This window comes from Vipera berus (genome assembly GCF_964194415.1).
Source record: "Vipera berus genome assembly, chromosome: 2".
NCBI lineage: Eukaryota > Metazoa > Chordata > Lepidosauria > Squamata > Viperidae > Vipera > Vipera berus.
Genome location: NC_138203.1, coordinates 288,946,261 through 288,968,042, shown reverse-complemented (window position 1 = coordinate 288,968,042; position 21,782 = coordinate 288,946,261). Strand labels below are relative to the sequence as shown.

Here is a 21,782-nt window from a genome sequence, read left to right as displayed (position 1 = left end):
CATCTCCCAGGACTTCTGGAATGTTCCCTAATTGACTTAATTGGGGGGGTTAATCAAGAAAGGAGGCCTGCCCCCCCCCAGACATTTCATATGAACAAAGAAGATGGGGCCAAGATGGGGGATGGCAGCAAAGCTTGGTGTCTGCTTGCCAGAAATTGTGAGAAATGTCAGAAGGAGACCTCCCTTCCATTTTGCAATTTCCCAAAACTTGGAAATATCCTGGGCCAGATTTTAGTGTTTCTCTGTCTGTTTGTTTTTGATTGCATTGCATTTGCAGGTCTCTGTAAGAAAAAGCTGCCCAACATTCCAAAAATTTGTTGTATCCACAGCAAGGTGGTTTTGTTCAGGCACATTTTTTTTAAAAAAGGAACAATTAACGAATGTTAAAGAAACATCTGTAACCTGAGGAGAAACTCACCTGCAAGTGGCTGGATGGGAATTGCTGGAAGGAGAAAAAGAGCCAACCCTTCATGGGCTGGAGGACTCAGGGGGTCCCCCTCCCCATCGATAGCCCATAATAGGTTGCAGGATGCTCAGCTATACAGTAGACCCTCAAAGAACAGAGTTTCCCAAGCAAATTTCCCTGGGGACTCTCTTGGCCATCTCAACATAAAGTTTGATGAGACCACTCCCCTGGATGGTCCCCTCCCCACAATCTCTTATCCAGCCCCCCCCCGACTCACCTTTCTTGGTCTTCAGGTAGAGCCCAATGCAAAGAAGATCACCCCAATCAGGGCCCCCATAATCCCCGTCCAGAGTTTGCTCCTGGCCGAGTTGGAGGATCGGGGCTCTGGGGAAGGAGAAGGAGCCTCCCCTGAGCAGGAGGATCAGAGTCAGCTTCCCCCCCCCGGAGGGTCCATCCCGGCTCCCCCCACAGGGAGGGCCTCTCTCCCCCTCTCAGGGCAGGAGGGGGTCCCCAGAGCAGGAGGGGAGGGGCTCACCCCACTGGACGGTGATGGGGGCCTCCAGGCTGGCGTGCCCCACCTGGCAGGCGTAGACGTCCCCCCGCTGGGGCTGGGTCTCCAGCATCACCTGGAGCTGGTAGGTCCAGTCTCCATTCTGGAGCTCCTCCCCGAAGGCCACACCCTCCTCCTCCGGCCACCCGTTCTTCAGCCAGCGGACCTCGATCTCCACGGGGTAGAAGCCCCTCGCGGTGCAGAGGAGGATGGTATGGAGGGAATCCGGGTCCAGCTTGGTGGGGGAGATGGAGAGGGTGGGCTTGGCTGGAGGGGAGGAGGGGGAGGAGGGACACAACACAAAGTGGACCCAGAACGGGAGACCAAGTTGGTTAGTTCAAGCCAAGATCCCTTTTCACTCCTGCAAATATTATTTGTTTTAAGTCATTTTCAAAGCAAATTGCAGCAAGAAATTAAAGGGGATCCTGAAAGATGAAAAAAAAGTACATCCTTCCCGGTTGATATCAGTTTCCATCATTAAATTGCACAAATCTAACAGGAATAAATGCTGGAATCACCCCTAGACAGAAGGAATTTCCTGCCAGATGTGGGGGAGATGGAAAGAGACCCAGAAGACAAGGAAGGCACACAGAGCATGCTTCGGAGAATTGCAGGGATCTCATTCATAATAAAACCACATTTTAAAAAATTAGGTATAATCCGGAACATATATTTATTTATTAAATTTATTTGCCACCATCTCATGATAAAACGATTCTAGGCAGCTTACAGCATTAAAACATTAAAATCCTAACAGATAAATATTACTATAGCAATAAAAATGGAATTCCCAATCAAGATAAAATTATAGTTTAAAGAAGGGGAGGAACAGTATGTGTGATGGGGGAGGGGGGATTGCCTCTTAATTCAACAATGACCTCCAGTGTGATGCTCCCCATTAGGACCCCCAGATTTTGAGCCAGATTGCACCTAATCTGTACTTGAACCTTTGGTTTTTTTCCTGCCTCAGGGTGAGACTTTCCTTTCCTCCACAATGAAACTCATTTTGTTGGACGGGGTCCCTTGTTCAAGTCTGTCAAGATCTTTTGGGATTCCGAGTTTGTCTTCTGGGGTGTTGGCTGCTCCTGCCAGTTTGGTGTGTTTGGAACGTGGCTCAATATCCCAAAACAAACAAACTCACTTGGAATTCCAGTAACAAAGTTTTTATTTAAAAAGAAAGGTTTGCAAAGGCTTGGTGAGCTGAAACCCACACAGGAGTTCAGTCACACCTTACAGAGCTGTTTGACACATTTTTATATCCTATCCCTGACACAGATTTTCCCCCTCCCCTATCGCACTCAACGCCCTTTCCCTAATCATCCGGTAAACTATCCGGACCGCCTAAAACCACTGTCCCTCCCATGTTCCAGGAAGCCCCTTTGTACACATCCTATCTATCACCATCTAATTTTTTTTTTAATTCCATTTATATCCCGCCCTTCTCTGAAAACTCAGGGCGGCTTACAAGCTTAGCAGTAGCCTTCATTCTATGTATATGCCTGCTTATTAGGGCTTTCATACACCCCCCAAGCGGCATTATTACAAAGTCAGCTTAATTGCCCCCAACAATCTGGGTCCTCATTTTATCTACCTCGGAAGGATGGAAGGCTGAGTCAACCTTGAGCCTGGTGGGATGCGAACCTGCACTAATTGCAGGCAGCTGGTGTTACTTAAGGAGGCATTAGCCCACTGCTCCACCAATTTTCTGTTAACAAAGCTCGGCTCCTATAGTTATTTCTGTATTTCCTTTGCTTGCGGTTTGTACTTGTCAACTTTTAGATGACATAGAGAGACAATCATTATTACTTAGGATTTTCAGGTGGCTTCTTCTAATGTCCTTTAGACTCATTAGAAATTTCTGAATAATATTTTATTCCTTTCAGGTGTCCTCTGCGAATTTGATGAGTTCCCCTTCAATTCCTTCCCCTGAGTCATGGATGAAGATATTGGAAAGTTTACTGGGCCTCAGACGGAGCCTTCTGGTTCTCCACTGCTCACTTCCCTCCATGCAGATGTGGTGCCACTGAGTAAGGCTTCTCAGCCAGCTGCAAATCCATCTGGTGGGGATGTTGTCTATCCCACCTTTTTCTCGCTTTTCAAGTAGTAGGTTGTGGTCTAACTCTGTCGATTTACTTATCAACATTTAAAACCGCCTCTCTCACACACACACATGCCCAATGCACAAGTCTCTGTCCTGGGTGGGAGTGGCCCTCCCCAGCCCCTCCCAAAAGCTTCTCCCTTTGGGGCTCTTCCTGGCAAAGGGGCTGCCGGAGGGCCGGTTTCGACCCCAGCACTGTGCAGTTTTCTGACCCACCGCTGATAGCAGGTCGGTTTGGATTCAAGAATGTCTGTTGTTCATCTCTATGGGAGAAAATCGGGGGGGGGGGAATGCTGGGGAGAGGAGAAAATGGCTCCTTCCTTCCTTCCTTCCTTCCTTCCTTCCTTCCTTCCTTCCTTCCTTCCTTCCTTCCTTCCTTCCTTCCTAGAAAGCTCCTAAGGTTTTTGAACTCTGTGGGAGGAAAACCTCTCGTAGCCTGGTTGGGAATTGAAGGAGTAGAAAGTATGAAAAAAGAAAGAAAACAAATAAAATATAATTCCCCCCCCCCCGCGCGCGCTTACTGGGCCAGCCTCCTGATTCCTGCATAACTCCATTTTCCATTTTTGAAGCATGTGTCTCCCTTGCTCAGAAGGTCTGTAAGAATCGGCCCCTTCCCATTTCCCTCCCCTCAGCCCCAAATGTGAAAGAATTTCCCTCTTTCTTTCTGGGGTTCAGGACCCCCCCCCCTTTTTCTGGCAAAGCAGCCCCGAATGAAGATCCTGGAATAAAGTTTGGCCGTTTCTCCTCCGTTTGCATAACCTCAACATCTATGCCATATAGACGTGAATCTGATGAACTTTTCCCCCAGGAATTTGCACATTTTGGCTGTGGAGCTGGAAGCGCTCCTAAAAAACAGGCTCCCTTTTATTATAACGTATTAGGATGATCACAGCATAAGATAGAAAATAAAGGTAGTAGAGAAATGGGAAAGGAAAAGAAAGGGGAAGGAGAAGTGTAGGATAAAGGGGGAAAGGGAAAAAGAGGGGGGAAAGAGAAAAAGGGGAAAAAATTTCCAGCACAATAAAATACAAAGTGAAATTGCAGCCTCGGTTTTTATTTCTACTGTAGATTGTTAGTAAATGCTAAGCATTTCTGTAACAACAGCTTAACTTAATCAGCCAATCCCAAAGACCAGATTTCTGGTATTGCAGGTCGATCTTATCTCTGTTCCAAGCGCCGGCATCCCCCTGCCCCAACTCTGTGATGGCCACAAACTTCCTGAGTTTGCTGTCAAAGTGGATGTATTCCAGCCGGTTGTAAAACTGCCTGTACAGGTATCGCACCCTCTGCGTCGTCCTATTGAAGCAGCGGCACTCGGCCTTCATCTGGTACAAGAAATGGACTGTGAGGGAGGAGGAGAGGAAGAGGAATAGGAGTAGGAGGAAGAGGAGCAGGAGCAGGAGGAAGACCATCAGAGGGAGGTCCAGGGTCCATCATTCCCACTCATTAATGGAGAAGAGACCCAAGGGGGAAGGGATGAGACTGCTGCAGGAGACTGATGGATGGCCACTGGAGGGTCCAGCTGGAAGCAGGAACCACGTGGAGCTTTCTCAGCCCCAGCCCCACTTTCTTTCTTGGAGGGGCTCCCTGGGGGAGGAGGGGGGAATGCAAAAGATCCCTGGCCCAATCCACTCCATGTTTCGCCATTGGGCGGTGGAGGAGGAAAAGCCTCAATCCACACAAAGGGGGAGAAGTTCCTAACTCTTCCGACAGGGCGATGGGGGTGATGGAGAGTTGCTGGGGATTTGGAATGGGGAAGAGAATGGGAAGGAGCTTCTGGATAGACTGCCTCCATTCTCCTAGAGTGGAGAAATGCAGGCAGAAGTTCACCTGGTCCAGCACACTTTCCTGCTTTCTGCCTTCTCTGTGGGCGCCCCGGACTTATGGAATCAGTTGCCGGTTGAGCTCCGGACAGCGCCTGACCTTCGCTCCTTCCGACGTGATCTGAAGACCTATTTATTTGAACAAGCCGGCCTGGCCTGATGGGGGATGTGTTGGGGTTTTTTATTGTGGTTTTTTACATTATTATTTATTGTTTTAGCTCGGGCTTTGTATTTAATTCTCTTTTTAACTTTTGTACTTTGTATTTTATATGTGCCCTGTTCACCGCCCTGAGTCCTTCGGGAGAAGGGCGGTATACAAATATAATAAACTATAAACTATCTGGGTGGGGGCTCTTTGTCCACTTAAAACAGCATGGAATATAGGGGAGGAGTTGAAGAGACCCCCCAGGAACACTCTGGGCTGGAGAGAAAGTAATATCCATCCATCCCTCTTCTTTAGGGGAGGGGAATATGGGAAGAGGGGTGACAATAAGGGCATCTGGGCTGATACTCCTGGGTTCCCCCAGCCTTTCAACCCTCACTTTCTCTGGGTACCCCCAACTTTTCTTTTTCCCCCCCTTAATCTTCAGCCATTCTACCTACCTTTGGATGATTTTCAGTTCAGGCCACTTTCCTGTCCCCCTCCCCAAATAGCTCCCCTGCAATCCTCCAAGACCATCTCAGAGGTAGGGTCTCCAGCCCCTTCCACAAAAGGAATAGATCTGGGGAGCCAACTTCAGAGGAGCAATTCAGATCTCTCTCCCCCCAAAAGCCTTCTCCCTCAGTTCTCCCCATGGCTCTCTCCTCCAGGTTCTGACTGAGCAGTGAGGGATTATGGGGTGGGGATTCTGAGATTCCTCCCTAATTCAGAGGCTCCCTGAGAAGGGATGGAAGCTCAATTCCTGTTTCTGAAGAAGCAAAAATACTTTTGTCAAAATGAGTCTTTTTTAATGTTTCTGGGTGCATTTGTGGATTAGATCTGCAAATGTCTCAATTTCCCTCTTTCCCATTTGCTTTCCATCTCCTTCCTTCTTTAAGGAAAGAAGAGAGAGCAGCCAACACTGACTTTGTTCCTGCTTTGATTTGCTGTGTTCCTGAATAAACGCATTTCTTTTGTGGGTCGTCTCCCGTTCCTGTTGTGCGTTCTTCCTGCTTCTCGCGGACGGGATTTGACAGCCTGGAGTAATGGACTAGATGCCCTTTCAAACTTTTTTAAGCCCCTCCCCCTCCCCCAGGAGTCCAGGTGGAGCTTCCTAGACTCTGGCCCTTCCGCCAAAAAGACCAGGTCCAGCCAGGCACTCTCCAGCTCAGTTGGAGGAGGTTCCCCCAAGAGAGAAGTTTGGTGTAAGGATTACAAATGTAAATGCAAAATGTCAAGTTATCTCCTTAATTTGGTTTGTTTTTTGTCCTTAAGGGCTGTTCTATTACTTGTGTTTGTTTTATATTAAATTCTGTCAATGCCGTAAACACTGGATGTTCCCGCTCTGACAACTAATGAAAATTGCAGCCATTTCTGCTTTGCTTTTAATATGCTTTTCTTCTATTTAGAAATCAGTTGTAGAAGGGAGGTTGGGATGAATGCTTAAGCTCAGCTAGCCATAATAATAACGCTGCTTGGTGGGAACTCAAGGACAAACTGATAACATTTTGGCGAGTTGAGGTTCTGGAGAGAAAGGCTGTGTTTCAGGCTAATTGGAGAATGTGATTTATGACTGCTTATTGGGGGTGGGAATTGCAATTTGTTACTTTGTATCCGGGGGAAGGGAATTTAGTTTTGGATTCAACTATGTAGTGCCAATACTTCGTTTCCTGAATAAAATGTTCTTTAAGAAAGAATTCTTACCTTGAAGTTCTTTTGATGGGTTTCATCTATCAGAACCATGACATTAACCCAAAACTACCTTCTATCCTAAGCACCCTGGGGTCCTTAGCTCCAGTAACTTTCCCTAACTCGAGGGATAGGCTGACATAGACTCAAGGAAGATCTCAACATGGAGGAGGAAGGAGCACCTGTAACCAGCACCCCAGCCATGGCACAGCCTCAGCGGAGGGAGCACAAGCCAGCGCACCAGTGGAGAAGGAAATTTTTGAGGCTTTGCAGCTGGGGGCAAGACCAAAGACATGAGAGCTGATCTGGACATTAGAGTGGATCCTTCTCTGTGGAGACTCCAAGCACCTCGAAGCAACCTTGCCAAAGGCAAGTTCTTCAAAGACATCTGAAGCAGATTTGCAAGCAGGAGCCTCTTGAGAATTGCGTTCCCCAGACTGTTGGGGAGCCAAAAGATTGGTGACCATTAAGGACTCTGGAGAATGGAAGTACCTGTGCACAGTCTGTAGCCAATCAGTGGACAAGCTGGTGGAGATTCGAGCAGCTAGAGAAGTGGGAACAACTTTCTCACTCTTCGCATGCAAGCGAACACAATGACCGGCAGACCTGACACCAATCTGTGCCTAAGAGAAGCCCCAGCCCCACTGATGGGGTGCAGGCAGCTTCCTCATCTTCAAAGCCACCAGCATTAACCTCCAGCCCCATGAGAAAGGAGAGTCCCAGCCACCACTCTGAACACGGCAGTCCGATACATCATCGCTTCTCCAGGAGTCCAGAGCACCGCTCACAATGCAAGAGCCCCAGCCAGCGGAGAAGCCCTGGTTGGCATTGATCATCGTGATCCCTCAACAGGCACTGCCACCATGATGGTTCCATGCAGCGGGATTACAATGACAGCCCCAAAGGACGCCCCCTACTACTGAAGCCTTAGTCACCACTGAGGCAGCCGAAGTCCAGATTGTCACAGGTATCGTGAGAGCCCTGTCATTATTACTATTGGTCACACAGCCCTGTGCATCACTGTTGGCACCACCCAAGCCCGAGGCCTGCACAGGGAGAAGACCCAAATGTGAGCATTCAATGAGATTTAATTCAACAGCTGTGCAACCTGTTGGCCAGGAAGCAACAGGTTGGGGTGCCACAGCCATTGGGGGTCCTACAGCAATTGGGGATGCTGCAGCCACCGCTATGAGCCCAACTGTTTGGAGTGCAGCAGCAACACGGGGCAGCACCCCATGAATGCACAACAGCCAATGGACCTACTAACCCACCTAGAAAAGGTGAGCATCTTCACTATATTGGACCTAAGAGAGGCATATTACTGAATAAGAAAAGGAGATGAATGGAAAACTGCTTTTAACTTTCCCACAGGGAGCTATCAGTTCAGTTATCCCATTTGGACTACAGGGAGCTCCAGCTGTCTTTGTGCAGCTGATCAATCAGGTGCTACACGATCATTTGTACAAGGGGTTTTTAGTTTATCTTGATGACATCCTGATATACAGCACAAATATGGCTGACCAGGTGAAGCTAGTGCGAGAAGTGTTGAAGAAATTGTTAAATGCCAAACTATATGTTAAACTGTCAAAGTGTGAGTTTTATCAGACCCAACTGAATTATCTAGGCCAGGGGTAGGCAACCTTGGCTCTTTTATGACTCGTGGACTTCAACTCCCAGAATTCCTGAGCCAGTCATAAAAGAGCCAAGGTTGCCTAAACCCTGATCTAGGCTATAGAATTTCCAGTGAGGGTATTGAAATGGATCCTGGCAAAGTGAAAGCCGTAATCGAATGGCAACCCCCAAAGACTCGCAAACAGCTTCAAAGCTTTCTGGGGCTCACCAACTTTTACCGACAATTCATTCCCTCATTTGCCGAAATTGCTTTACCCCTCATAGATTTGTTAAAAACTGGCAAAGATGGGGGAAAGCTGTGACTGGGCCAGCCGCTGACATGGACTATGAACTGTCAAACTGCTTTCAAGAATCTGAAAAGACTATTTGCAGTTGAGCCAGTCCTAAAGCACCCCTCCCTGGGAAAGCCTCCTGGACTGTCACAACCAGTTACGGACTCTTCCCAGCCATGGGGAGAAATTGCTATGGATTTTACAGTCGAGTTACCTGAAAGCAGAGGAAATATGGTGATTTGGACTGTGATTGATCTTTTTTCAAAGAAAGCTCATTTCATTGCCTGCAAAGGAGTCCCATCGGCCCAGAGACTAAGATGTTTCTTAAGCACGTTTACACACTACACGTGCCAAAATGGATAATCTGACAGAGGGCTGCAATTTATGGCCAGATTTTGGAGAGGTTTCCTCAAGTTAATTGGCTTGTTGCAGGGACTGCTGTGAGCTTTTCACCCCTCTATGAATGGGGTGACTGAAAAAGCAAACTCAATAGTGGAGCAATACCGATGCTATGCGGACTATCAACAAATGAACTGAACCAACCTCCTCCCTTTTGCATAGGTGGCTTACAATAACTGTTCACAGCAGCATCGGTTATGCCTTTTAAAATTGCCACAGGAAAATAACTCAACCCAATACCCTCTGCTTCCCGAACTCTTGACCAGTGGCTGAAGGGGTGGGAGGTGGTTTGGGACAAAATGAAACTCACTCTGAAAAAGGCTTCCAAGGCATACAAAAAACAAGTGGATAAAAAGAGGGCTCCCCAAAGGTCATTCCAAGTTGGAGAGAAAGCTTACTTATCCACAAAATATTTACAACTTAAGTTGCCTAGTAAGAAGTTTTGACTGAAGTATCTAGGTCCCTTCCCCATCATAAGGATCATAAACCCAGTTACGGTCGAGTTAAAGCTTCCCAGACTGTTAGGGGAAGTCCACCCTGTGTTCCACTGTAGCCTACTGAAAAATGTTCAGGGTTCTACCTTACAACCTCCGCCTAAGAAGGCACCTGGCCCTCTGGTGGTAGCTGGACAGACCCATTATGCAGTGAACTGTATTCTTGACTCTAGACTTCAAGGGAAAATTACAGTACTTAGTGCAGTGGAAAGGATATCCATTTTCTGAAGCCATTTGGGTAAAATCTAGTGATGTAAAAGCTGACAGGCTCATTAGTAAATTCCATGATAAGCACCCTAATAAACTGAGAGGCAACCCCTAACCCAGGGGTGTCAAACTGCTGGCCCATGGGCCAGATGCATCACAACAAAACCACGCCCACCCCATTGCTGACAATGGTGAAAAAGCTGCGATACCACATGACGTCGTTTGACACCCCTGCCCTAACCTATGATTTTGTTTGATTTGCAGGATTTATCCTTTTTGTAAAGGGGGCTGGATGTCAGTGGTGTAAACATTGGATGTTCCCGCTCTTACAACTAATGAAAATTGCAGCCATTTCTGCTTTGCTTTTAATATGCTTTTCTTCTATTTAGAAATCAAGTGTAGAAGAGGGGTTGGGATGAATGCTTGTGCTCAGCTAGCCATAATAATAATGCTGCTCAGTGGGAACTCAAGGACGAGCTGATAACATTTTGGCGGGCTGAGGATCTGGAGAGAAAGCCCGCGTTTCAGGCTAATTGGAGAGTGTGATTTATGACTGCTCATTAGGGGTGGGAATTGCAATTTGTTACTTTGTATCCGGGGGAAGGGAATTTAGTTTTGGGTTCAACTATGTAGTGCCAATAATAAAATGTTTTTTAAGGAACTTGAAATTCTTTTGATGGGTTTCATCTATCGGAACCATGACAAATTCATTATATTGCATGGTCACTCTCCACCAGAGTTCCTGCAACTTCAACCCATCTATCCTTTCATCTCCATTAATGAGAATTAAACCATTATGGTTGACTCTCTGGTTTTGGGGAGACAAAATTTCTCTGCTAAGAATATCAGGAATCTGATTGATCTTCTACTAGGTGCAGAGTTTGTCTTCCACTTGATATGAGGGTCGTTACTATTGTGGTGGGCTTCCTATATACCTTAGTTAACGTGACTAGCAAAAAATTCAGATATTTCCTGTTTGTGTGCCCTGTAGCATATACACCTATGGCAATGTCAATTCGTTTTATATTTATCCAAATGCATTCAAGGTTTTCATCCTCTTTTTGTTGCATTTCTGTAGTGACTTTTTAGATATAGTGCAACTCCACTCTCTCTTTTATTAGATCTGTTTATTTTGAAGAGTTTGAATTTCTCTAGCTGTACATTCCAGCCATGGGCTTTATTCCACCAAGTTTCGGTAATGGGAATAATGTTACAATTGCTTTCATGTACTAGGATATCAAATTCACCATTTGTTGATCAGACTTTGAGCATTAAATGTATAGGCTTCAGAGTCCTATTTGACTAACCCTGTGTTTGTTTTCTACATTTTGTGTCTGTTTCCCTTCTTTCTTTCCATTTGATTGCCGAGATTTGAGTTTCAAATTAGCTTCTAAAACGTAATCTCCTTCCCCCTTGTTTTATTATTAAAGCCCTTTATTAAAGCCCTTCAGATAAAGCGAGGTTGGTTTCCAAAGATGACCTTTCCTGTGAGGTGTAGCTCACCTCTGGCCAGAAGCTCCTCATGTAGGTATTGTTGACCATGCTCCAAGAATCCAAAGTTCTTTTGACAGCACCATACCCCAAGCCAGGGGTTTACTTCAAAGGTTTTGCATTCTCTCGTTGGATGCCTACCTTTCATTGGGAGTATGGAAGAGAACACCACCTGTGCCCCCATCTCTTTGGCTTTCATGCCTAGTTGCTCATAATTTCCATATTGTTTCCAGGGACTGTGTTGTATCATTCAACCCCACATGAAAGAGGAGAAAGGAATAATAATTTGTAGACCTAATTATTTTAATAAGCCCATTACTCTCATCTTTTTTAATTGCTCCTGGAAAACACCCTAATCACTCACTTGTTCAGTCTACAAGTTGTTGGTTCGATTCCTCTGAGCATGAATCGCCTATCGCCAACACTTGCCTTTTTTTTCTAGAAGTCTGATTTTTTTTTCTGCAATTGGTACCCTTCCTGTTGTCCAATCTCCAGGTGCCTGAATGCTGACTTGCAAGGTATGAAATTGGTCTAGCCCCTTGCCCAAGCAGAAGACTGTATCATTTCAATTGCTTGTTAAAAACCTCGTGATGGAGCACCCACAACCTCTGAGGCAAGCCGTTCCATTGATAGTTCTGTCAGGAAGTTTCTAGGTTAGCTCTCTCTTGGATAAGTTTCTATTTGTTGCTTCTTGTCTTGTCTTCAGGTGCTTTAGAAAATAGATTGACTCCCTCTTTTTTGTGGCAGGCCCTTGTTAGAGACTACTAGAGAGAGGCTATTTTGTCCTATTCTAAGGAGACAAACTGCCCACATTGGTAGTGCCCGCTACAAAAGGTCACCCATCTTCACCCATTCATTCCTCTGGCAATATAGTGTCCCTCTTCTCATGGTTTTGGATTGTCACTGGATGGTGCAGTCTTTCTCCTGATCTTACAGAGGCAGCACAGGCCGGCCACCCCTGAAATCTAAGTAATACAACTGGAGTTTAAAGCCATAATGGATTTCTTGCCTAAGAATTGTTCTTCCACCCCATACCCTAAGTGCCCCTTAAAGTATATCCTTTTCAGATTCCTTGCTCCAAAGCACACACCTTTCTTTAGGTACAGGAACCACCCCACTCCTTCTGTTTGAACATGGATCTCTCTCCTTTTTCCATTTATACAATGCTAGCGCATCTTTGAAAGTCTACCATATCTCCTTCTGTTGTTGTGCCTCAACATATTCTTCAACAGAATTTCCTATCGTTCTCTTGTTCATGACCCTGGATCTGATCCACTCTTCAGAAGAACAGCATGAAAACTCTGGTTCTTTTCTGTTCCTCCTTCCCTTAATATCAAGAACTCAGGGATAATATGATCGCTTTCCCTCAGGATCCATCCATCTTCACTTCTAGCTTTCTCCCTATTGGAAAGCATTAGGTTGAGAGCAGATCCCCTTATCCCTTCTCTGAAGTTGTCAATAAGAAAGGAGGAATTTTCCAATTCTCAACAGAATTAGAATTCCAGTAGTTGTCAGAGTAGCTGAAATTGTAATTACGATGTGCTTCTGGTAAACTTTGGTCACCTGACACCAAAAGTCCTTATACATATATTCCGCCTTCCAGACGGTTTGAGAATTACAATCAGTTCCATTTCATTGATTTTTCCCCACTCTTAACACAATTCATGCTTTGATCAAAGAACCTGTGCGCAGCCATATTCCTTCAATGTAGCGTTACTTTTGCTGACATTATTCCCTTTGAATAAGTTGCTGTCTTCCAAAGCTATATGTCTTGTCATTCCACCAAGTTTTAGTGATGCCAGTGACAAACTTATTTGCCCTTCTGTATTAGAATATTAAGTTCACCCTGCTTGTTTCCCATACAGGTAGTTCTTAACTTATACTCATTTGTTTAGCAATGGTTTAAAATTTAAAGTTACAAGGGCACTGAAAACAGTGATTTACAACTGGTCCTCATACTTAAGAGTCATCAGCATCTCCATAGTCACATAATCAAGATTTGGGCACTTGGCAACCAGCATGTATTCATGATACAGTATCCTAGGGTTATGAGTTCACCAGCTTCCACAAGCCAAGTCAATGGGCGAAGCCAGATTCACTTAAAAACCACATTTCACTCAACAACTGCAGTGTCTAGCTTAACTGTAGCAAAAAAAGTGTTATAAAATTGAGCACAACTCATTTAACAACTTCCTTGCTTGGCAACGGAAATTCTGATCCTAATTGTGATCATAAATTGAGGATTGCTTGAATTCTATATGTTGGTGTCAAAGCATCTGAGACTGTGACATCGTAAAACATAAACTAAAGCACAGTATTCTTTTCGGTGCAACAGTGTTGGAACATTAATATGACACAAGTCCATTCACCTTATGTAAAACTGCCTACTCCTATTGTTACAAATCTTCCCCAAGTAAATTATTTCTTGTGGCTGTTGGTTTCAGGTCTTGGCAAAAATCTGGCTTTAAGGCAGCAAGGAGTTATGACTCAGAGTATGTTTTTTTAGTTCATACCAAGAAGACAAGATATGCATAAAAAGAACCAGGTAGGCCTAGTCTAGGGAAGCTTCCTGCTTCACTGGGGCTCTCCCTGGAGTCCACCCATTTATAGGGTTTTTCTTCTGTCTGAACCCTTCATATGAAGCAAGGCTGCTGCTCTTGCTGAAAATCCATTCATTCATATGGCTTCCCCCCCCATGTGGATCCTTTTATGGGAAGCAAGTTCACTGCTCCTCTTGAAGGCCTTCCCACATTCCATGCATTGATAGGGCTTCTCTCCTGTATGGATGTTTTTATGGGAAATGAGATGGCTGCTTTGTCGGAAGCTTTTTCCGCATTCTGCACACTTGAATGGTTTTTCCCCTGTGTGGATTCTCTTATGGCAGGAAAGCTGGCTGTTCCTTCTAAAGCTCTTTCCACATTTCATACACTTATATGGTCTCTCACCCAAGTGGATCTTTTTATGGGAAGTAAGTTCACTACTTTCCCCGAAACTCTTCCCACAATCTACACATTTATATGGATTCTCACCCAAGTGAGTCCTTTTGTGGGAAGTAAGCTGAGAACTCCAACAGAAGTTTTTTCCACACTCCATACATATGTATGGTCTCTCCCTTGGGTGGATTTTCCTATGGGAAGTGAGCTCACTGCTGCTCCTGAAGGCCTTTCCACATTCCAAACATTTGTGCAATTCTTCCAATGTGTGGATCCTTTTATGGGAAGAAAGCTCACGGCTGCCTCTGAAGCTCTTCCCACACTCTATGCATTTATATGGCTTCTCTCCTGTGTGGATCATTTTATGGGAAGTGAGCTGATAGCTCCAGAAAAAGTTCTTCCCACATTCCATACATTTGTAGGGTTTCTCTCCGGAGTGGAGTCTTTTATGGTAAGCAAGCTGGCTGTTCCTCCTGAAGGTCCTCCCACATTCTATGCATTTATACGGTTTTTCTCCCGTATGGACCCTCCTGTGGGAGGTCAGTTCACTGCTTCCCCTGAAACCCCTCCCACACTCCATGCATTTATAAGGCTTCTCCCCGGTATGGATCCTTCTGTGGGAAGTCAGTTCACTGCTCCTCCTGAAGCTCTTCCCACACTCAGGGCATTTATAGGGTTTCTCCCCTGTATGGATCATTTTGTGGGAAGTAAGCTGATAGCTCCACAGGAAGTTCTTTCCACACTCCATGCATTTGTATGGTTTTTCTCCCGCATGGAGTCTTTTATGATAAGCAAGCTGACTGTTCCTCCTGAAGCTCCTCCCACACTCAGAGCACTTATAAAGTTTTTCCCCCGTGTGGATCCTTTTATGGCAAGTCAGGTCATTGCTCCAGCTGAAGCTTTTCCCACACTCCAGGCATTTATAGGGTTTCTCCCCCGTGTGGATCCTCCTATGGGAAGTAACCTGGCTGCTACTCCTGAAGTTCTTCCCACACTCTCTACATTTGTAGGGCTTCTCCCCCATGTTGATTCTATCACGCAATGAAAGAATGAAAGTCCAACTGTAACTTTTTTCATCTTCCCTGTCCTGATCCTCCTCTTCTTTAGCATGGGTTTGATCCCATTCCTTTAAATCTAAATTTTCTCCAAATGTTTTCACACTTTCCCCAAAACAATTTGTCCTTTTTCCTTTAGGGATGTGCGGGGCTGCTCCGTCTTGAATTTCATCACGCTGAAAAGTGGAATACTTTCTGCTCCCATCCTTTGACTGGTTTCTCTCGCGACTTTTTAGTTCTGTTTGGTCTCTTCCTTCTTTGCGTCTGAGAGCTTCTAGTATTTGCCTATAGCCCACATTCTCTTGCCCAACAGCATCTTCAGAGAAAAAGAAAATAAGTGTTTAAACTGAAAGAAAGAAATCACCAAAACATATGACATGATTGAGGATCCCAACCCCCCCAAATACTGCAAAAACCTCTGTAGTATTTTTATAGGCTATTCTGACCCACATGAAACAATCTGACTTAAAGCTTATCAAATTTAGAGAACTGATGCAAATTCCTGACAATTTTACAATATTGTATAAAATTGCATGTAATGGAAATTTATATTTTAAGGGTAGTAAAAACAATTTTAAAAGCCATTCATTCTATACCAACGGTTCCCAAGACAATATTCCAGGGGTTACGAAAACTTGGGTTTTCAAAATTATAGTTTATACGCATAATTCGTTGCCGTTATTTCAAACTTTTGTAAGGGGTGTGGGAATATATCAGAAGCATTCTAGGGGTGCAGGCTATAGAAAAGGTTGGGAGCCACTGTTCTAGACTGATACTGCAAACTGGATTAATATATTTGCCTCTTGCTATCCATGATTTTCTCTTTATTCTGCACTACATACATTTCCCCATACATTCAAGTTCTTGGTTTCAAATAGAAAAAAAAAACTCTAAAACCCTAACTCAATGTATGTTTGCAATACAAACAAAGCACTGGTCACTATGGGGTATCAAACTGGATTTTACTTTCATTACAAAAAACACTTTCCTAGGAAAACTAAAACTCTCAACTCAGCCATAAAACACCAAAAAGGCCAAGGAATGTTTTATAGGCAAGAAAAGATCCTGAGAGGCAACTAGAGCTCTGCACAGCAGAAAATAGTAACTCCCTAGGAAGAAAGTATCCACTTGGATCTATTTAAAACACTATGTCTATATAACCCAGTCCTATAACCTCATAGTTACATCTGACTTCACTAGGCATAAAATTTGCTATATCCAACTTTCTCTGTCCAATCACAAGGATTAATTTGAATTATTCAACAAAGGGACACTGTAGCCCCCACTGTAGGCCGTTTCTGCTTCCAGCACTGTCCCTCAACCACTCTGTGCCCGTGTAAGGTGTCTTGGAACCCGGTAGAGAATTTTGTAGAATGGACCTTCTCCCTCTCTCAGATATAAAGTGTGGTTGGGTTTATGCCAAAGATCTGGTTTTATGTGACCACAAAATGCCTTTTCTATATGCCTGTGCCCTTACCCAGAGAGACCACATTCCTCAAGTTCTCCCTCATGACTTCCCCATGGAGGGCTTTTTGACGGGGATCCAACTGAATCCACTCTTCCTTGGAGAAACACACAGCCACCTCCTCAAAGGATACAAGACCCTGGAAAAGGGAAAGAAAAAAAATAAACTTTTCTCCGTTAGTAGTACAGGAAGCCTTTGCAACTCATACCCTTTGTTCAACAAATTCCCCAAACATTTTGTACAAATTATCATCTAAGAGAAAAGAATATATATAGCTCAGTGTTGAACTGAGCTTGGTGGTTTGCTAGCAGACATTTTATTACCTGACTAGACAACATCATCAACACAAGTGAGTCTGAAGTTTTCTGTTTTTTTCTCTCTGCCAGTGTTGGATGGAGGAGTGGGGTGGTTTTGTCTTTGATAGTTCCTGGATTAGAATATTGTTTTCTGATTTTTTTGTCTGGTATGATTTATTAATCCAAATTATACATCTTTACTATTAAAGTGAATCTGGGCAGTTTACAGATAACAAACTATGCAATCCATACAAAAAAGACAAGATTAAAGAGTTAAAAAGATGGAGGGAAAATCCTCCAGCCACTCTCCACGGTGGTGTACTACTCTTGGATCCTTGTGCCAGTTGCCAAGAGCATGACTTGAAATGGATCTCCTAACCAATTCTGCCACATTCCATTTCAGGCTGCTTAAAGAGCAGTAACGGTGTTGAGTCCCACAAGGAAAGAGAACTCCAAGTGAACCCTTAAATGTTTTTCTCCTACCTGAACTGCAGGTTCAGCCACTCTTTCAGTTCCACCAGGAAAAGGTGACAATCCTAAAAACAACATGGGCATAACTTAATTTCCTGCATGGGATCTACATAGAGCTAAAGCAGACTTTTAAAATATTACATGAACGACTCAGACGATACAAGACCAACAAGACATTTCTTGAGACTGTCAAGTCCCTTGGAGAGGCTCCCTTTACCTCCTGAAGTGTCCCAAATTGGATCTTCTTGGGGGATCCCCCTGAAAGGCAGCTCTTGAGAGGCATCTGGCAAATCCTTCCTCCCTTTAGGATGTCTGGGGATGGCCTCCAGAAAGGGCTTTTGCACCTGAAATACCAGGAGGATTGAAAAAAGAAATAAGGTTTCAGATAAAATCTCCCAACTTTGCAGAACCGTTGACTCTTGGTGAAGATGGAACAATGGACCAAGTGCCCCAAATACATATTCTGGAGAAAAAAATGGAGAAAATCTTCAATTCAAAGATACTCTTGATTAATGCATAGCTTCAGAGGATGTCCCCTCACCTGCAGCTCTTTCTGCTGTTTCTTCTCCGCCTGGCTCAGCAGGAAGCCTTCAGCCAGGGCCACTGCCTGGGCGCTGGTCTCTGCTCCACACTCCTGCACCCAGCTGGCTATCTCTGTAGGCAGCACGACCAGCAGCTGCTCCAGGATCACCAGGTCCAGCATCTGAGCCTTGGTCTTCTTCTCCGGCTGCAGCCAATCCCGGCAGAGCTTGTGGAGGCGGCTGCACATCTCCCGCGGGCTCTTGCCCCACAGGTCCAAGGGCAGGAGGCCCACCTTCTCCCTAGTGGTTTCCCGCAAAGCGTCCCGCAGCTCCTCCACCTTCTCCCAGAGGGCCTCCTTTAGGGAAGAGTTCTGCAGGGCACTCCTCAGGGCGTCCACCTGGTCCAGCATCTCCTCTGCCCGCTTCAGCGTGTCTGACCAGAAGGCCAGGGCCTGCGTCTCCAGGGCCGCTGCCTTCTCCCATAGGAGATGCACCTCCTTCACTGGCGCTTCCTGCCCAACCCTCCGCAGGGCCACCTCACCCTGCCCCAAGGGCACCTGCCGGAGGGTCTGGCGCAAGGCTTCGGCTTCTCTCCGGGCCGCCTCAGCCTCCTCCAGCGGGCCAGCCCACAGGCCCTTCTCCAGGCAGGCCACCTCCCAGCAGTCTGTCTTCCGCAGCAGCGCCTCCGCCTTCTCCAGCAGCGGCTGCAGCTCCTCCAGCGGCGCCTCCCGCAGGCCAGTCCTCAGCCCCTCCAGCTCCCTCCGCATCGCCTCCGCGCTCTCGGCCCAACCTTCCTCCTCCAGCACTTCCCGCAGGGCCAGCAGCTGCCGGACCCGGGCGCGCCCTTCCTTCCGCACGGCCCGGCCCAGGTCCCGCAGGCTCTCCCACAGCCGGTCGTCCAGGAACGCCGCCAGGGCCGCCTCCAGCTTCCGCGCCGCCCACACCGGCCGCCCCCGGCCCTTGGCGGCCTCCAGCTCGGTCACCACGCTCAGTAGCGCCTCCCGCAGAGCCGCCACCTTCCCCACCGAAGTCGTCCTGGCTGCGGCAGCTGGCTCGGAAGGCATCGGCGGCAGGCCTTTGTCCTCGCTCGGCGGCGGCGCTGCCTCCTCCTCCTCCTTCGCCCGAGCTGGCGGCGCCGCAGATCCCTCGCCGCCCGCGGCAGACGCGGCCGCTCTCTCCGCAACGCCGCCGGGCTTCCTCCGTCGGGCCCGCCGGGCCGCCTCGCGTTCGCCGCGCGCCTGGAACCAGCGGAGCAGCGCCATCTCCAGCCTCAAGAAGCCTTGGAGCCGTTGCTGCTCCGTCTCCGAGAGCGCCGCGTCCCGGGCCAGCAGGGCCTCCCTGCCCCGCCGGGCCTCGCTCAGCTGCGCCCGGAACCGCTGAAGGTTGGGCTGGCCCAGGTTGACCTCCCACCGCCAGCGCGCCCGCACCGGCTCCGACACCCGCTGCGCCAGCAGTGCCTCCACCTCCGCCAGCCGCTCCGTGGAAACCTCTGCTGCTGCCGCCACCCCCGGAACCGCCATCGCCGCCGCCGTTGCGCGCGTCCACTCCCAACTCCGGCCACGGGAGCCCACCCGGCTACCCCGCTGGCGACGAAGGCGGGGCGGAGCATCCTTTAAATACCGCCCCTCCGCCGACGCCCGCGCGCTGCTTTCCGCTTCCAACCCCTCCCACACAACCGCTTTCTGGGACTTCAACTCCCAGAATTCCACCGTCAGCCATTCAACGTCTTCTCGCTCCGCCTCCCGATTCTTCGGGAAAAACGCCGACATGCAAATAAGGGGCTTCTCGCGGTCCTCGGCGCCGCGATCCTCTTCCCGCAATGAAGGCTTACGCGGGAATCTTCCACCCCTCTTGGTGGTGAGAAAAAAAAATCAAGATGACGGCTCGAACGGAGACATTTTGGCTTTCCTGATCTCAGCCCAGCCTGAGAAACAGACTTGACAAAAGTAATAATTTGAAATTATTATTCAGACTTTCCTTCTTCCGCGCTCCTGGGTGCCTAGGGAAAATTTTGCCTCACGAAAGAGTTCAATATTATTCTGATAGCCCTTCTCGGGATTCCGTTTGAGGTAATCTCTATTATATTGCTGAGATAACCTGTGGTAAAAACTAGCAGATAAACCTCTCGGCGGTTAAAAAAAAGTCAAGATGACGACTTAAATAGCACCTTTTTAGAATTTGGTCCACCCTCGGAATAAAAACTCCTTTCTTTCTCCAGATGGTTCCTCCCTTTTTTTTATTTCTGAGGGCCTGGATCAATTTTCAGGCCAATTTTACCTCACCAAAGAATTTAGTATTATTCTTCCTCCCCTCCTCGGGCCTCCGTTTGAGCTATTGCTGAGGCAACCAGAGGTGAAGAAAGCAGCAGGCAACCTTTACAGAGACGAGATACAGTACATATGCCACATATGAGGTAACTTTAAATGGTATTCAAATTAAAATATTTTAGGGAAATGGGTGGGTTTGAAATAGGATAAATAAATAAAGAGAGAAAGAAAGAAAGAGAAAGTAAGAGAGAGGAGAAAAGAGAAAGCGGGAGAGAAAGAAAGACAGAAAAGAAAAAAGAAAGAAAAAGAAAAAAGAGACAGAGGGAGAAAAAAGGAAGAGGGAGAAAGAGAGACAGAGACCAAAGAAAGAAAGAGACAGAGAAAGAAAAAGAGACAGAAACAGAGAGAAAAAAAGAAAAAGAAAGGGAAAGAGGAAGAGAAAGCAGGAGAAAAAGAGAAAGAGAGACAGAAAGGGAGAGGGAGAGAAAGAAAGAAACAGAGAAAGAAAGAGACAAAGAAAAAGAGACAGAGAGAAAAGAAAGAGAGGGAGAAAGAGAAAGAAACAGACCAGAGAAAGAAAGAAAAAGAAAGAAAGAAAGAAAGAAAGAAGAAAGAAAGAAGAAAGAAAGAAAGAAAGAAAGAAAGAAAGAAAGAAAGAAAGAAAGAAAGAAAAAGAAAGAAAGAAAGACAATTGGTTCCAGCTGGACGGAAAGTTCATTCAGTCCCATCCATTATCTGTTTCCTCTTTTTTGCACTCGTGGTGTTTTTATCCGAGGGCATCTTGTGTTAGCTAAGGGCTCTTCTTAAAAATCATTAAAACCCATTCTGAAAACTCACAGCCAGCAGCAGCACAAGTGACATTGAACAAGTGCGGGCTGGACCAGCGCCTGAAGCCTCCTTCATCATCTGCCCAGCACAGGAGTTGGCCTCACCTGCAACTCCCTTTTGAGTTGCATGAAATGCAACCTGCCATCATCGCACAATTTGCACTAAACCTAGTTCTCCATCACATGGTGTGAGTGTTTTTCTCACTCGCTCGCTTAGTTCAGGTTTTAGCATGTTTTAGCGGCCTGTTTCTGGAGGGTGGAGGAAGCAAAGGGGGCCCAGCAGAAAGGCTCAGCAGAAGGGCTGGTCCCACCGGACTGCACTGCAGGGCTGTTGCAGGCCATCTCACCTCTCTGCTCAGCCGGGCCCGCTCTGCAGAGCTATCTACCCCCCTCCCCCACCCAGCCCTTTCCTTATCAGGGGTCTCCTTCCCCCCTTGGCTTCCAGAACAACAGCAGCAGCAGCATCAAGGGAACCCCAGCAGAGCCCATGGATGCTGCCCCCAAAACCTCTTCCCCCAAGAGAAGGGAGACCCTGATGCTTCCAGCCCCAGAGGTGGAATCAGTTAGCCTCACCTGGGGAGGAGGGGAGAGAAGCGGTTTTTCCTGACCTTGGGAGTTAGGAGCCCTAGAAAAACAAAAAGGACCAATGGGAATTCCCTCTTCTGTGACATCATCAGTCTCCGGGCAGATTTGATTTCACCTGTTACAGAAGATAGTTCCCAGCTGAGAAAAAAGCAGAGAAAGCGG

General features: G+C 46.7%; 2 protein-coding genes across 3 annotated transcripts; both read right to left on the bottom strand.

Moving 5' to 3' along the window:
- Positions 1 to 468: 468 nt before the first annotated feature.
- LOC308663074 (rano class II histocompatibility antigen, A beta chain-like) lies at positions 469 to 11,251 on the bottom strand (the record flags this gene model as incomplete). The annotated part of the gene is made up of 6 exons (XM_081319219.1): positions 469 to 537; positions 702 to 790; positions 942 to 1,223; positions 4,187 to 4,396; positions 7,700 to 7,751; positions 11,213 to 11,251. The coding sequence occupies 6 exons, from the start codon at positions 11,249 to 11,251 to the stop codon at positions 469 to 471; spliced, it is 741 nt and encodes a 246-aa protein (XP_081175345.1).
- LOC308662213 (uncharacterized protein) lies at positions 11,147 to 21,672 on the bottom strand. Of its 2 annotated transcripts, none has more exons than XM_081317771.1 (5): positions 17,962 to 21,672; positions 17,638 to 17,764; positions 17,433 to 17,485; positions 16,666 to 16,792; positions 11,147 to 15,504 (listed from the first exon to the last, which is right to left on the bottom strand). In XM_081317771.1, the coding sequence occupies exons 1-5, from the start codon at positions 19,708 to 19,710 to the stop codon at positions 13,877 to 13,879; spliced, it is 3,684 nt and encodes a 1,227-aa protein (XP_081173897.1). In that variant the 5' UTR covers positions 19,711 to 21,672; the 3' UTR covers positions 11,147 to 13,876. The 2 variants fall into 2 exon arrangements, with proteins under 2 accessions (XP_081173897.1, XP_081173898.1); XM_081317772.1 differs by lacking the exon at positions 11,147 to 15,504 and adding an exon at positions 16,977 to 17,080 and having other exon boundaries at positions 16,682 to 16,792.
- Between the last annotated feature and the right edge of the window lie 110 nt (positions 21,673 to 21,782).